This window comes from Prorops nasuta, unplaced genomic scaffold, assembly GCF_024137725.1.
Source record: "Prorops nasuta isolate Cenicafe-Biocafe unplaced genomic scaffold, Cenicafe_Pnas_1.2 PNAS00030, whole genome shotgun sequence".
Taxonomy (NCBI): domain Eukaryota; kingdom Metazoa; phylum Arthropoda; class Insecta; order Hymenoptera; family Bethylidae; genus Prorops; species Prorops nasuta.
Genome location: NW_027116827.1, coordinates 1,487,358 through 1,501,687, shown reverse-complemented (window position 1 = coordinate 1,501,687; position 14,330 = coordinate 1,487,358). Strand labels below are relative to the sequence as shown.

Here is a 14,330-nt window from a genome sequence, read left to right as displayed (position 1 = left end):
TAAGAGTTGTTAAGAAGGCAATTTGTTTCGGAGCTATAATTCAACGTATACTCCAAATACTTGTCTCGGCTGTGACAGTGGTGTGTCTACGGGACATTTCCATCGTAATCTCGACATCGGCCATAAAAGGCCAGCTCGAAGCTGAAATGAAGAGAAACGAAGGAAGGAACGCTGTCGGGAGGCCGTTACACCTCCTTGCCGATGCAGATGTATGTATGCGTAGAGGAATATTTGAAGCTAGCGGTCAGTTCGCGAGATCGCTTTTTTCAAGCTCGCAAATTAAGGATCAAATTTATGGAGAGCGTCTTCACCCTGAGTTACATGTATGGAAAAGGATAGGGGGAAGAAAGGGAGAGGGAGGGAAGGAGAGAGAGAGAGAGAGAGAGTTTTGGACCCACGTCATCAGTTCTTTAGTTGGCCGAGCAGCTTCGGCCGTCTCGCTCGGCCCGTGTGCCTCCTGTACATACAGTGAGCGTGCAATGCTACGAAGGTATATATACCTATAAGAGAGACAGTGCAAGAAGTGGGCAGGAGCGAGCCTGTGAGAGCACATCTATAAATAGGACCAAGACTGAGATGAGGCCTCCTCCTTCTCCTTTCTCCTCCTCCTCCTCCTTCTTCTTCCTCCTCTCCGCAACAACACTAATACCACTACTGCGCTCTCCATCCGATTCTCTCTCTCTCTCTCTCATTTGCTCATTCGCGTTTCTACTACCCCCCCCCCCCTCCCTCCCTTCAAAACCCTCTCTCCATTTTTTCCCTCCCTATACCAAAGTTCTCCATCCTCCTTCAATGTGCTCTATCCACCCTGCGCGTCACTCTTTCCATCCACTTCTCATTCATTCTCACTCGCTCCCTACGTCTCGGTAGAAACTTTATCATTGTCACTCCTTCCAGCTCACTCCTCTCCCCCCATCGTGTCCTTCTCTCCGCACACGATCACTCGTTCTCTCCCTCCGATTTTCATTCGTTTCTCTCGGCTCTGGCTCGCTCCACGTCCTTTCTCCATCTCTGTCACACACCTATACACATCTACAACGGCCCCACACTCTTTCCATCTCCATACTCTTCATCTTGTTTTCTTCGAGTCTTCTTCGGGCTTCCCTCGGGCGACCCCTTCTCCAAAGACACTGCGCCTATACTTTTCTCTCCTCCACCCCCGCTGAACAAAGCCGAGGACAAAACGACACCTATAAGAAAGGCTCGCGTGAACAGGCATCTCGCGCATTTGCACGTGACTGAAAAATCGGCAAAAATCTGGCTCCTGCGCAGGCTCCACCTCCGATTTAACACCCTCTTTGCATCTTTCTTCTTCTTTTCTTCATCTTCTGCATTTTCTTCCTTTATCTTATTATTTAGCGAGGCGTGCGCTAAATGTGCCAAGTACTCTACCCGTAGGTGTCGTTGAAATTTGAATCCAGCAGCGATGCTGAATCGATAGCGATCCACCAAACGATTGTACGTATACAATAGCCGATGGTAACCGATCGTTGCCATCTGCTAGGGACATTACACTCGGTTAAAAGAACTTTGGAATCCTTTGGCAATAAATATTATATTTCTATAATGATTAACATTTTATTTTCAGTGCCGAGTGAAATGCATCGAATAACTTTTTGCGCGAGCAAATCAAATTAATTGACGAATAGTTAATTGGCGAGCGAAACGGAAGGGAAATTTTTGAAAAGCTGATCGAGCATCGTTGCAGCGAGTATTAAAAAATTGGAGCTGGAGGTGAGATTTTACAGTTATTGTCCATAGGCGACGATAGATGATGACGCTACATCGATTTCAGCAGGAGTATCAATAAGCAGCGAGGAACGATCGAGCCGAGTCAATCGAGTCGAGCTGAAGTTGGTCCGAGTTGAGTCGAAACGAGCACAGAGAGCAGAGCATAGCATAGCAGAGCAGCGAGCAAGCAAGCAAGCCAGACATCCAGCCAGCGAGCCACACCCCGACGCGATTAAACCTGTTGCTGCTTTGCTTGTGCCACGACTGTACTTCACAAACACATCTAAACTCATCTACATAATCATTCAAACACCCACACACTTACGCTCTCTACCTGTACAGGTATACTCCTACCCTAACGCGGATGAGAATGCATGCACGCGCATCAAATAAAAATATGTATCAGTGATGTCCATCGTAAACTCGAAGCGGTGAAAAGCTGACTGGAAAGTAAGAGAGTTTTCAATACCAAGTATTAAAATTGATACATAGTACTGGACGCGTATGGTGACTTTGGCTCAGCGGTGTGCGGGCATGGCGGAAGCTCGCCAACTTGGCTGTCCTTTCGTTTACCTTTGACCCTTACTAGTTATACATTATCCAAAGGCGATCGATGCGCACCAGCCGCACCACGTCGTATGTATAACGAGCTCTTGTGCGCTGTGTATGCGTGTGTATACATGTATTACCGAGCTGACATTGATAACCTATTGATAATTGTTGATAAATATAATTTAGCTAATGCGTTAAATAGAAAAGATATCTCGATATTGTGTTTTTGGTATAATTAATATCTTTCCTGTATAATTATTTGCCTTCTCTTTCTGATCCGCTCTCGCGTGCAAAACGAGCGAATATTGCTACACCCTGTATAATATACTGTATATATTTGGACGATAAAAGTGTGCTGTGCACGGAGTCCCGGTGCTCATGAATCTCTGATAAGAATTTTCGCGACGGGCTTAGTGACGCAGGCTCGGTCACCCCCTACTAGTTTTTATCTTCCACTCTCACTCTCTCTCTCTCTCTCTCACCCTTTCGCCCCGAAATACTCTCGTGTTTCGCGCGCGAGGGACGACGCTTCAGAAATTATTAAATGCTGACGTCCTGAAATACGATCAGCTGATCGTTAGCAGCCAGCCGGCTCGGGTAAGCTGCAATCGATATTGCCAATTTTCGTTGCCAGTGCGACCTTCCAGCCTTCCCGACGATATTTTCAAGATGCCCGTTGCTTTATTGATGAGGCTGCATATAAGGAACTCGGTGACGCTCCTATGAATTCCTGCATATAGCTACTTTCCTTTCATAATTCTCGATGCAACATATATGATAAATAAAATCGATCGACTATAGAGATCAGATTCCTTCCGTGAATTTGCCTCGCGTTATTGAATCGAGCCGATAATTAACACTTAGAATGCCTGATTGGACATGCAATACCATTTGAGTAGAGCAAAAAAGAATGCGAATCTAGTAAAACTTTCACTGCCAAACGTTATTTCAATACACTTACGTCTAAGTGCATATGTGGAAAGTGAAATCTTGAGGCTTCCTTTGATACGACAGACATAAATGAAACTCAATGAAAGACTCGTTCTAATTAGAGCGAAGTACGTTTTACAAAAAAAGAGTAGAATTATGCGAGAAAAAATTGTAACGTGTAACATTAGTGAAGGAGAGGTGAAACATGGATTTGTAGAATTAAAAGAAATAAAGGTGAAAAGAGTAGAAGGGATGAAAGTTCTGTCTGGCTCAATAAACTGGGAGTCCCTGATGAGTATATACGTTTAAAATTGCAATTATTTCTTATCGTCTATATATATATATATATATATAAATGTACGTATAGTTAATAATTAATTGATAAAATTAGGGTTGAAGAAATAAAGGAGGGTAGGGAGGGGGGGGGGGGGGGGATTAGAAAAGACGAGGCTGAACTCGTTCGAGTCCTCGCTGAGGTCTGTGTATGGCGAAGTGCGTCGACAGAGGGTGAAGAAGAAGGGGTTTGCGTGAGAAAGAGAGGGTGAGAGGGAACGGGAGTGAGTTCATTGAGGAGTGGCACGTGCAGAGGTTAGAGCAGAACCGGCATTAGGGGAGGAAGGGGGTAGTTTGGTGGGACGAGGGGTGGCGAAGGGTGGTGAATCGGAGTTGCCAAGTAACCATCGCTAAACAGGTTGCCCCTGACGACTAGTTGCGTCACTGCAGCGTCGCGTGACGTCACTCGACGCCACTGCCCTTGACCGCCCGGGCAACATCGCGCACGCGGCACTGGTCGTCTCTCTCTCTCTCTCTCTCGTCCTATCAACCCCTAGAATGGTAGAAGAGAGAAAGAGGGAGAAGGGGGTGAGTTTGACCGTGGGGCTGTGCGCCTGTGGTTGTAGGGTGTGCGGGGCTGTGGTCATGGAATACGGTGCAAACACCTGCACCTATCGGGACTATCCACCTCCAGCAATGACGCCAGGCGCATTGTGCTCGATCTTTCCGTATGTACGTCAGTATTGCTAACATCGCTAACTTATACGTAGTACTTAGCCTCGTGGCAAAGGATCCTTAACAACGCAAAAATACTTCCTCTATACATACGATAATATAGCTCTCACTTTTTTACTTTCTATACTACGTTTAGCCTTGTCCATTAGTTTCGCTCAATCGCTGACGACATTGCTCTCTGTCTACGCACATCTAGCTTCAATTCTTTTCGACTAATCCCCTTTCGTTCAACTATACGCATCTTTTTCTTAATTTTCCTAACGAAGCGAAAGCTTCGAAGCTAAACAAGCTATTTCGAGACTTTAGTCGATCAGAGATTAATCACTCAAGCTCGTCTATTTTGTAAGACAATTTTTCCGATGTGTGCGTTTTATTTTATAATATCTATATATATATATATACTTATAATATATAAGTGAATGGGAACATTTTCTCATTCGATTTTTGTTTATTTGCATTTCGTTTTACAAATATTTCCAAATTTCATCTTTATAACTTTACAACCCTCTCGCTTTGATAAATAAAAGTAAATTGTAGAAATACATACATATCGTTCACCGGCTGCAATAACGGTACACAAAAATTTTTCTAGCATTTTGAGATATTGACAAAATAAAAAATTGTTAAGTTTACATCCACTGAGTTATATTATGCAAACAATTAGTATTTCACTGTTTATTGTGAGAGCGTTTGTACCAGTCTTATAAGACACGATGGTATGTAAACTAGGCCTGATTAATAAAAAAATTATGTTTTTTTTCAATCACCTGTGCCTAATTACTAAAGAGTTGTAGGATCATCGATAAACGAAAATTAGAAAAGTTGTCTTGGATCCAATGTTATTTTGATGATAGAAAATATAAAATAAAGTTGTTATAAAGGGTTAACTCAAATTTATATAACTTTGAGTTTTGCCATTATTGCAGCCTTCAAGAAACATAATTTTAATTGTATATCATAATTGAAAACTTTATTTGCAAATACATTTTTCGTACAAAGCATATATAATGAGATAAGGCGCTTATGATGCTCCAGAGTTAGAATGTACCAAATCATTTATAAGAGATGTTAATTTTATATAAAAGAATATACGCAAAACATTTAAATCTCTTATAATTAGCTAGATTAAACTTTGTACATCTATGTTTCTATGCTTAAAGGCGTTTTAATGGACCTCATTCTGTATATATTATATTGTGCTACGTAACATATTATTAATGTACTTACATTTATGCTATGCTTCGTATTATATATAATAATTATTAAATTATACAAACGTATGGATTATTATAGCATGCAAAGTATTTGACTGAATACAATGTGTATATATCTCAAGAGTCGTGGTCAAACGGGAAATCCCATACAGATAAAGAAGGGCTGGTTTTGAGAAAAAAACTTATACAATTTTTTATCATTGTTAACATTTATAGAGTTAATTAAAAATATATTTAGGTTACGCGTCTGTACATACACATTTTTATGCAGCTCGGTAAATATTAATAGTATTGAAAAGATTTTGGAAAGAGTTTTGTAGATATAATAGTAATAATGATAAAAAAATCTAATAACATTTTTTCATATTACTGATATTGTTCAAGTTTCATAAAAATCCGTTTGTATAGGTGTCAAATCGTTAGATCGATAGTCTATAAAAATTATTATATATAGTTTGTTAAGTATGAGCAATATTAAAAATAATATAGAATAATTTTTTACGTGCAGTAATAAACAATAAAAATTCGAATGAATTCTGTTTATATTATTGATTTTTATCGAGTTCTATAATCATGTATGTAGCCTAAACATATTGTTACGTGATTCGATAAATATCAATAATATGAAAGAATTTAAATAGAATGTTTTATTACCTATCACCATTTGCATAACAAAATATCCGACACATTGTTAATATTGATCTTTTTTAATAAATTATATAATAATCTTTGAGGCGGAATTTTATCTAATTTATAGAAAATTAACAAGACGAAAACGAGTGATTAGATTTATATCGTTAGTATCGTACAAAGCAGCAAAACTTTTAAGGATCTTAATAATATTATTCAAATTTACTGAGCTGTATAATCATTTATGCTGTCTCCTAGCCTAAATACATATTGTTATGTAACTCGGTAAATATTGACGATATTACAAAATTGTATAAGAGAGATATTTTTAAGAATCGGACTTCTATATAGGGGTTTTAGCTTGACACGATCTTTGAGATACCCTTTATAAGCCCATTCATAGATTCATGTTTAAACTTTTACTGTGTAATATTTATCATTCCGCTTAAGTTTACATACGATGTATTTAATAAACTATATCACTTATATTAAAAATATTAGTATTGATGATTAACAGTTATTACATATAAATAAATAAAACAAGTATAAAAACAATATATGTGAAATCGAAATCAATTTAGAGTCCAGCAATGCCAAAAATGAGGATTCTTTTTCTTATATTATAGCAATAAATTAAGTGAGGAATTGATAAGTTTAGGCAAACATGATATTGTAATTTTCTATTTAATTAAAAGTAAATATAAATACCTGGTGTATTAGATTTTTTTTATTTAAGCTTTTATCCGATTTGTAAACACATCGTAAAACCTAAATACCCCCTTCCCCCTCCTCAACTAAAATTCCTTGTAAATCCCTTCACGTGTAAGCGCTATAATAGGATGGATAAAGATATACAAATTTTCGTTTCTGGTACCACTGACTTACTCGAGAGACGCCTGAATGCCTGATAGCATACATATACATACGCCAGCACTGGTGCCACTGGTGCACGTCGTGCAGTGTTCTACTGGTTGGCGGTTGGTACCAGTTGGTAAACTTGATATTACGTACATAACTTTGGTACTCTCTGTTGGTATAAGTCGTCCCACGGGCCCCACTGCTGCTTTTCTAGCAACTTCTAGTTTCTAGTATTACAGTATTTACAGTGATTACAGCTGATTATGTAGGAGTTGTAGGACTGTAGGAGGTAAGAAAAACAGGAGGAATAGGAATAGGAATCCCATCCTATCCAAGTCATAAGTCGCACGCGGTCACCAATCATATCACCACGGTGCAGACAGGAATCACAAATCGCATTGTCACATTTGGCAAATACAGTGTTGATCAATATGTTTGTGCCTAGAGATCATAACGATAAGACTTTTATTAAACTAAAATTCTGATAAGAAGCATTGATTATGTATAAAACAAAATTAACTTGGTTATTAAATGCTTTGGTGTTATGCGCTTCAGGGATATCCACAGGATGTGGAGAAGGTTGGTAAAATTGGGTAAAAACTAAAGAGAAACGTTGAGCAGTATATTACGCGAAAAAGTATTATTTTTTGTTAGGTAATCACCCACGAATAAAATAGAACCAAAATTACGAGATTTAAAATTTGTATGTTATAAATGTAAAAAGCATAGCTTTAATTTTAAGTATTAATTATACGTTTCCATAGAGTCCAACAAATTATAGAATTTTAAAAATAGTTTTATTCTTCAAAAACAGATTATAAAATATATGATTTGGATGATCATACAGACAAATTCCTTGAAGCAGATATCTTTTTCGAAATCACAGATCCTCCAGAATTAAAATATACTTACAGGCTTAAACCTACTCAAGATTTTGGAGTTCCTTTTGTAAGCTATATTTTAATATAAATTTGACTAAAAAGTTTAGAAAAATTAATGATATACATATTAAATTTTAAATTATTATTTTTTATAGAATCAAAGTTTGGCTGAACGGGAGATTGAATTAGTGCCTATTATACCATCAAATGGCTGTGAGAAAATTGTTAATGCTGAACTACTGAAGGGAAAAGTTGCATTAATTGAAAGAGGAAAATGTAGCTTTTTTGTTAAATCTTTGACAGCAGAAGAAGCTGGTGCAAAAGCTGTAATTATTTCAGACTATCCAATTTCCTCAGAAGAAGATACAACTAGTCCAATATGGTTAGATTATTATTATGTTGAGATGAGTCATGATGATACTGTTCCTTCGAGTAAATCGGTTAATATTCCTGCTGGCTTTTTATTAGGTAAGAATGGTAGAATGATTAGAGAAACATTAAAAAAACTTAATCGATCATTTGCCTTAATTAATATTCCACTCAATTTTACTAATTTACCCCAAGCAAAACTCCATCAACCACCTTGGCATTTATGGTAGATGATATTACACATTATGTAAAAATTGTTTCTCATAAGTTTATAAATAACTGAATGTACAAAACATAATTATATAAACTTCTGTTTAATTAAAGATTATTAAAATAAAGCTGAGAATATAGAATTATAAAAAATGCCATTTTAAATACCATTTGTACATAATTTCATTGTAAAAATATAAGATTAAAACTATCTTGAAGTTAATTGTGTTGTTTCTTTTTTGAGCCATTGAAGTGCTTGGGCATTTTTCGGCCCTTGTAGAAACGGTGCTAAAGTTTTATAACATTTAGCATGATAGTCATTCAAATATTTAATCTGAAATAAAAATGGCTTTAAATGACTAATACAGTTTTATTTAATATTTCAAATATTCTTATTCACATTTCATACCTCATCTTCAGTGAGCAATGAAACATCCAACATTTTTGTTTGAATAGGCACAAGAGTCATTGTTTCAAATGTAAGGTAATCTTGACCTAGATAATTATATGGTGTATTAGCTTTTACAACTAATTCAACATTTTCTAGTCTGATTCCAAATTTCTCATCCTCATAATAACCAGGCTCTGTTAAATAAATTTATCCGTCAAATTTTCATTTTTAAGAGGAATTAAAATGGTAACAATATAAACTATTTACCATTCGAAAGAAACATGCCAGCTTGTACACCAGGATCATTAGGATATAGTTGCCAAGATATTCCTGATACTATTTCATGAACACATAAATATGATCCAACTCCATGACCAGTGCCATGAAGATAATTGAGCCTAATAACAAATTGAGCTAATAATCACAATTATTTTTGGAAGGCTATATACACATACCCCACTTTCCACAAATGTGAGCGTGCTAAAGTATCAAGGAGGCAGCCTTTCATTTTATTTGGAAAAATGGCAGTTGATAATTGATATTGTCCTTTAAAAACTCTTGTAAAAGTTTCTTTCTCAAAATTACTTGGTTCACCAAAATGCATTGTTCGAGTAACATCTGTAGTACCATCTAAATATTGGGCTCCAGAGTCACAAAGATAAACTTCTTTATCCGTAATTTGTACATCTGTAGCAGATGTAGGAATATAATGAATGATTGCTCCATGAGCTCCTACTGAAGATATTGTTGGAAAACTTAATCCAATATAATGATCCTGTTCACTTTTAGCAACATTTAATAAATCATTTAGTTAGAATAGTAAAGTTAGAGGATCATAAAAGTAACTTTGTAAAAAATTACTAACCTTCTAAATTTCTCAAGCTGTGCAGCACCTGAAATTTCAGTTATATATTCACCCGATTTAATTTTATCTTCTAACCAAGCAAAGTATTTTACAAGAGCGACTGAATCTCGAGTATGTGAAGATTTCATTCCATCTATTTCAACCTGATTTTTCACAGCTTTCATAAAGCATACAGGTAGCATAGCCACATGCTTTTTTGCTTTCTCACATTCCCTGTGTATTGCATAGCTAGAATTGCTACTTAACCAAATTTTATCTTTTTCTGTGCATGAACTGGCTATTTGGTTTAAAACTTTATATATGTCTTTATATGGATGGTACACAGGATTTACTTTTTCTGCCACTAATTGTTGTTGAGCTGCCTCACTCAGTTTACTCGCATTAATAAATAAATGAAGCTCCTCAAGTGTTAAGATTACATAAGCAAAAAATACAGGATTACAAGGAATATCTGATCCCCTTAAATTTAGAAGATATGCTATATCATCCAGTGCTGTAATCACTAATATTGTTGCACCTACACTTTCCATAGCTTCACGTGTTAATTGAACTTTTTCTCCTGCACTTTTACCAGAAAATTGTATTGGATGTGAATTAATAATATAAGTTTCATCTGTTGGCTGTTCATCACCCCAAACTTTATCGATTAAATTTTCTGAAAGTGGTACTATGCTATGGCCACCAGAGTTTAAAGTGCTAGAAAGATATTCCCATTCTGAATTACAAATTAAATTAGGATCTGTACCAACTATAGATTTTGGAGATAAATTATTAAGCAGCCATGTTTCTTTAGTTGGTGTATCTAGCAGACCTTCTTTCATAAGTATCCACTCTTCTGCTGGATCCAATTGATCTAGTGCTTGTATATAATAACGTCCACTTGTCCAAAATAATGCTTTACTCGGTGTTATTACAGCTGTTGCTGAAGAACCGCTAAAACCAGATATGAAACGTATCCTCTTGTCTCGATCTCTTAAATATTCAGATTCATGTTGATCTTGCATTGTTACTATCAGAGCATCAATTCCTTTCCCTTTAGTACCACCAACTGGAACAGCTGCCATCATTTCTCTGAGTTTACTTAACTTCATCGCACCTGTTCTTTGTGCCATTATGATTTCTCTTTCAATCTAAAATTATAAATTGAGAAACAATTGAGATTGAAATCAGAGATAATTAAATAATCAATATTTCATATCTTAAAAGGCAAATATTAATAATGCAAATTATGTAATTAGTTCTTATTGCAGATTAATTGTTACAATTTTAAAGATATTACCCCATTGGTAAAATTATAGGTGAATAATATTGAAAAATGTGAAAATAAAAAAATGTTTTGCTATAAAATAAAGACTATACATTCTTCTTCTTATCAATTAGGAGATTATAATTTATCTTATCTATTTATCATTTTATATAAGCTAGATGTTGGTGCTACTAGCTCCTTGAATTGTTTATATATTTAATCTCCACTTTTATAAACCAAACAATTACTAATCTTTGTATAAAGTAATAATAAGTATATTGTAAAACAAAAATATGACTCTTATCAACTGCCATTCGTTTTAAAACTGATGAACTATTACATACATTTGTATCAGAATTTACATAAAACTTGTAATACGGTATAATAAAAATATTTAAAGCAACTTTTCACCAATATTCATAATAATTCATATTACAATCATTATCGTTATCTTACCATTACTTCACATCTGTAACATTATTATGCTGTATATACATACATACATAATATACATGTATGTACCTTACCTTACCTTTTCTGCGGTTAAGTTTAATTTTCTTGTAAACAGTAGTAAATAACTGAAAAGTACCCAAATAATTTATACGATTACATACGGAACGGAGATTGCGGACTGGATGCTGAGTACTGAGTACTGACAACTGCTAAGTGCTAATGACTGCTAAGCTAACTCACATCAATTCACATTCTTAACTACTGCTTGCGGGGGTGCAGTGTGCACCGTGTGTGGGCGCTGGGCACTTGCGGGGCGCGGGCTACACTCTCAAACGAAAAACTGGACATATGTATATCTTTCTCTCAAACAATTTTATATCGATTAGGCTCTTCAATACTTAATATTATGAAAAATAATAAAGTTGGGGCTAACTTGACGCTCAATTTTCATTTTTCTCAAACATTAATTAATCTTAAATTCTCAAACTCTCTTAAACGATTCTCAAACAAAATGAATTATTAGAATTTAAAAATTGGGGGGCCAACTTCACGGAGGTGTAGACGTCACTTTTCACTTGAGAGTTGAGCTCCACTCAAGCTATTATGCTACAGTTTACGTTACATATACTGTAGTATTTAGCCTGATTTGAATCATTTCGAGTTCGAGTGGAGCTTGAGTGACGTTTATGAATTCGGCCTACACAAACTACCTAGAACAATCTAGACTAATTGACTAATATTAGGTATTTATCACTTCAAGCAGTGAAAATTAAATATTAGAATTTCAAAAGACTAATTTTTATCAGATGTAGGTTTGGAATTCGGTGTTTTGATGTGAAGATCAATAGTGAACCAGTAGCTTAAAATATAATATAAAAATACAGCTTATAATTTTATGCCGGCGTAGGTTATTGTTATTAATAATATTATATATTATATTAATTTTACATAAAAAGAATCATACAAAATTTCGTTATGAAATATACTAATAGTATCTATCATTTTTAGTACAAAAATGTTATCTTTAAATAGATATTGTTTCAAAACAATTGAGAAGGTCTATGTTAAGAGTTATGTTCCACTTTGTCGATCCTGTTATACAAATGCATATACAAAGGCACCGTCACTTTTAAATTCATATGCTTTGTTAAAAAGAAACCATATTTTTGTAAGAAAGGTATGATTTTAATTATGAATAAAAAATTTTTAAATTTAATTCTATGAAATAAAGTTTTAATGAAAAAATTTTCTTAATTATAGGGTTTATTTCAGCCGAATAAACTAATTGTTGCTAATTGTAGTTCTAATGCACCAAAAAGATTGGAAAAACTTTTGGGATCATGGTTGCTAACTTGTAGTGGAATGGTATTCGTTGCTGTAGTATTAGGTTTCATTATATATTACGTATTTTATAATAATTTGTGCAAAATTATTAAAGTAATAATAGATAAAACTTATGGAAAATAAATTCTTCTGAAGTAATAAAATTATATATAAAATACATAACGATTTTAAATATATGTAACTATGTCAACAAAATGTTTTAAGGAATCTTAAAATTAGTGAATAGAAATAATTATTGTTTATCATAATTGACCATAATATTCTGATTTATTGCAATATTTTAGGAGGTGTAACAAGACTTACAGAATCTGGACTTTCAATGGTTACATGGAAACTGCTTGGTGAAAAAATGCCTAAAAATGATATTCAGTGGTTAGAAGAATTTGATCGGTATAAACAATTTCCAGAATATAAAATGTACAATAAGTATAAAATAAATAATATTACATATAAATGCTATACTTAGTATCTTTAAGGCACATAATAATAATTTTTTTTTAAATAGTACTAATAAGAATATGACTCTTGAAGAATTTAAAAATATCTGGTGGATGGAATATTTGCACAGAATGTGGGGACGTTTAATTGGAGGAGTTTTTCTAATTCCTGCTGCCTATTTCTGGATAAGAGGAAGATTCAATCAACAAATGAAATTACGTGTAGGAGTACTAGGAACACTTATTGGTATACAAGGTTTAATGGGATGGTACATGGTCCAATCTGGATTGGAGGATCGCTTTTCAGAACCCTCAGATGTACCAAGAGTATCGCAATATCGTCTAGCTGCACATTTGGGATTAGCATTTATTATATACACTGGATTTTTGTACAATGCATTGGATCATTTACTCCCTGCTGAGAAATTGTCTTTTGAATCATTCAGTACAGGACAATTAAATAATACAATAAAGAAATTAACCCGGCTAAGAAAAGTTGTACATTCAACAAAGGGTCTAATATTTTTTACTGCCTTGTCTGGTGCATTTGTAGCAGGGATGGATGCTGGTTTAATTTATAATACATTTCCAAAAATGGCAGACAAATGGGTACCTGATGATATTTTTTTTATATCACCGATTATCAAAAATTTCACTGAAAATCCAACTACTGTTCAATTTGATCATCGAGTATTAGTATGTTTAATTTTTAGCGTAATCTCAAAAATAGACTATTTAAAGAATTATTCTATTAATTATTTGCAGGGTACCACTACTTTGGCACTTATTACCTGTATTGGTTTTATGTCTTATAAACATAAATTGCCAGGGCATGGGTCAAAAGCAGTGGCAGCAGTATTGTGTGCTGGCTATTTGCAAGTGATACTTGGCATTTCAACTTTATTAAATCATGTCCCATTAGCATTGGCAGCATCTCATCAATCTGGAAGTCTTATTCTGTTAAGTACAATAATTTGGCTCTGTCATGAACTCAAATACTTAAAGTTACTACCAAAATAAATATTATATGATTGCATTTATAGATAAATAATAAACTGTTTTTTATTAGTATTTGTTAAATACTGTATATATAACTATAACTTATGTAAAGATTTAAATAAAATAGATTTGGGCATTTTCATAACATTATACTTTATTCAGCAAATCATAGATATAATGTTTATTAATTATACAAATTGATTTACATATAA

General features: G+C 34.5%; 3 protein-coding genes across 8 annotated transcripts; 2 read left to right on the top strand and 1 right to left on the bottom strand.

Annotated features, from left to right (window-relative positions):
• Positions 1-7,064: 7,064 nt before the first annotated feature.
• On the top strand, positions 7,065-8,606 carry LOC136782875 (PRADC1-like protein). The gene is made up of 3 exons (XM_066742602.1): positions 7,065-7,502; positions 7,738-7,871; positions 7,960-8,606. Exons 1-3 carry the CDS (start codon positions 7,424-7,426, stop codon positions 8,401-8,403), a joined length of 657 nt encoding a protein of 218 aa, XP_066598699.1. The 5' UTR covers positions 7,065-7,423; the 3' UTR covers positions 8,404-8,606.
• On the bottom strand, positions 8,367-11,625 carry ApepP (Aminopeptidase P). Of its 4 annotated transcripts, none has more exons than XM_066742590.1 (6): positions 11,500-11,625; positions 9,640-10,769; positions 9,230-9,556; positions 9,042-9,172; positions 8,793-8,968; positions 8,367-8,717 (listed from the first exon to the last, which is right to left on the bottom strand). In XM_066742590.1, the coding sequence occupies exons 2-6, from the start codon at positions 10,749-10,751 to the stop codon at positions 8,592-8,594; spliced, it is 1,872 nt and encodes a 623-aa protein (XP_066598687.1). In that variant the 5' UTR covers positions 10,752-10,769; positions 11,500-11,625; the 3' UTR covers positions 8,367-8,591. The 4 variants fall into 4 exon arrangements, with proteins under 4 accessions (XP_066598687.1, XP_066598684.1, XP_066598686.1 ...); XM_066742587.1 differs by having other exon boundaries at positions 11,413-11,567; XM_066742589.1 differs by having other exon boundaries at positions 11,418-11,562.
• Positions 11,626-11,962: 337 nt separating this feature from the next.
• Positions 11,963-14,254, top strand: LOC136782872 (heme A synthase COX15). Of its 3 annotated transcripts, XM_066742591.1 has the most exons (7): positions 11,963-12,081; positions 12,145-12,241; positions 12,347-12,515; positions 12,599-12,725; positions 12,967-13,099; positions 13,188-13,815; positions 13,885-14,254. In XM_066742591.1, exons 2-7 carry the CDS (start codon positions 12,234-12,236, stop codon positions 14,137-14,139), a joined length of 1,320 nt encoding a protein of 439 aa, XP_066598688.1. In that variant the 5' UTR covers positions 11,963-12,081; positions 12,145-12,233; the 3' UTR covers positions 14,140-14,254. The 3 variants fall into 3 exon arrangements, with proteins under 3 accessions (XP_066598688.1, XP_066598690.1, XP_066598689.1); XM_066742593.1 differs by lacking the exon at positions 12,145-12,241 and having other exon boundaries at positions 12,006-12,081; XM_066742592.1 differs by having other exon boundaries at positions 12,053-12,245.
• Positions 14,255-14,330: the final 76 nt, after the last annotated feature.

Bases quoted from the DNA above. Each gene is read 5' to 3' on its own strand.
- LOC136782875 (XM_066742602.1), top strand. From the start codon at position 7,424: ATGTATAAAACAAAATTAACTTGGTTATTAAATGCTTTGGTGTTATGC. The intron at 7,503-7,737 runs GTTGGTAAAATT...CTTCAAAAACAG, and splicing joins ATCCACAGGATGTGGAGAAG to ATTATAAAATATATGATTTG. The intron at 7,872-7,959 runs GTAAGCTATATT...TATTTTTTATAG, and splicing joins AAGATTTTGGAGTTCCTTTT to AATCAAAGTTTGGCTGAACG.
- ApepP (XM_066742586.1), bottom strand. The intron at 8,969-9,041 runs GTAAATAGTTTA...TTTATTTAACAG, and splicing joins TGGCATGTTTCTTTCGAATG to AGCCTGGTTATTATGAGGAT. The intron at 8,718-8,792 runs GTATGAAATGTG...TTTTTATTTCAG, and splicing joins CATTGCTCACTGAAGATGAG to ATTAAATATTTGAATGACTA.
- LOC136782872 (XM_066742591.1), top strand. The intron at 13,100-13,187 runs GTACAATAAGTA...TTTTTTAAATAG, and splicing joins CAATTTCCAGAATATAAAAT to TACTAATAAGAATATGACTC. The intron at 13,816-13,884 runs GTATGTTTAATT...AATTATTTGCAG, and splicing joins AATTTGATCATCGAGTATTA to GGTACCACTACTTTGGCACT.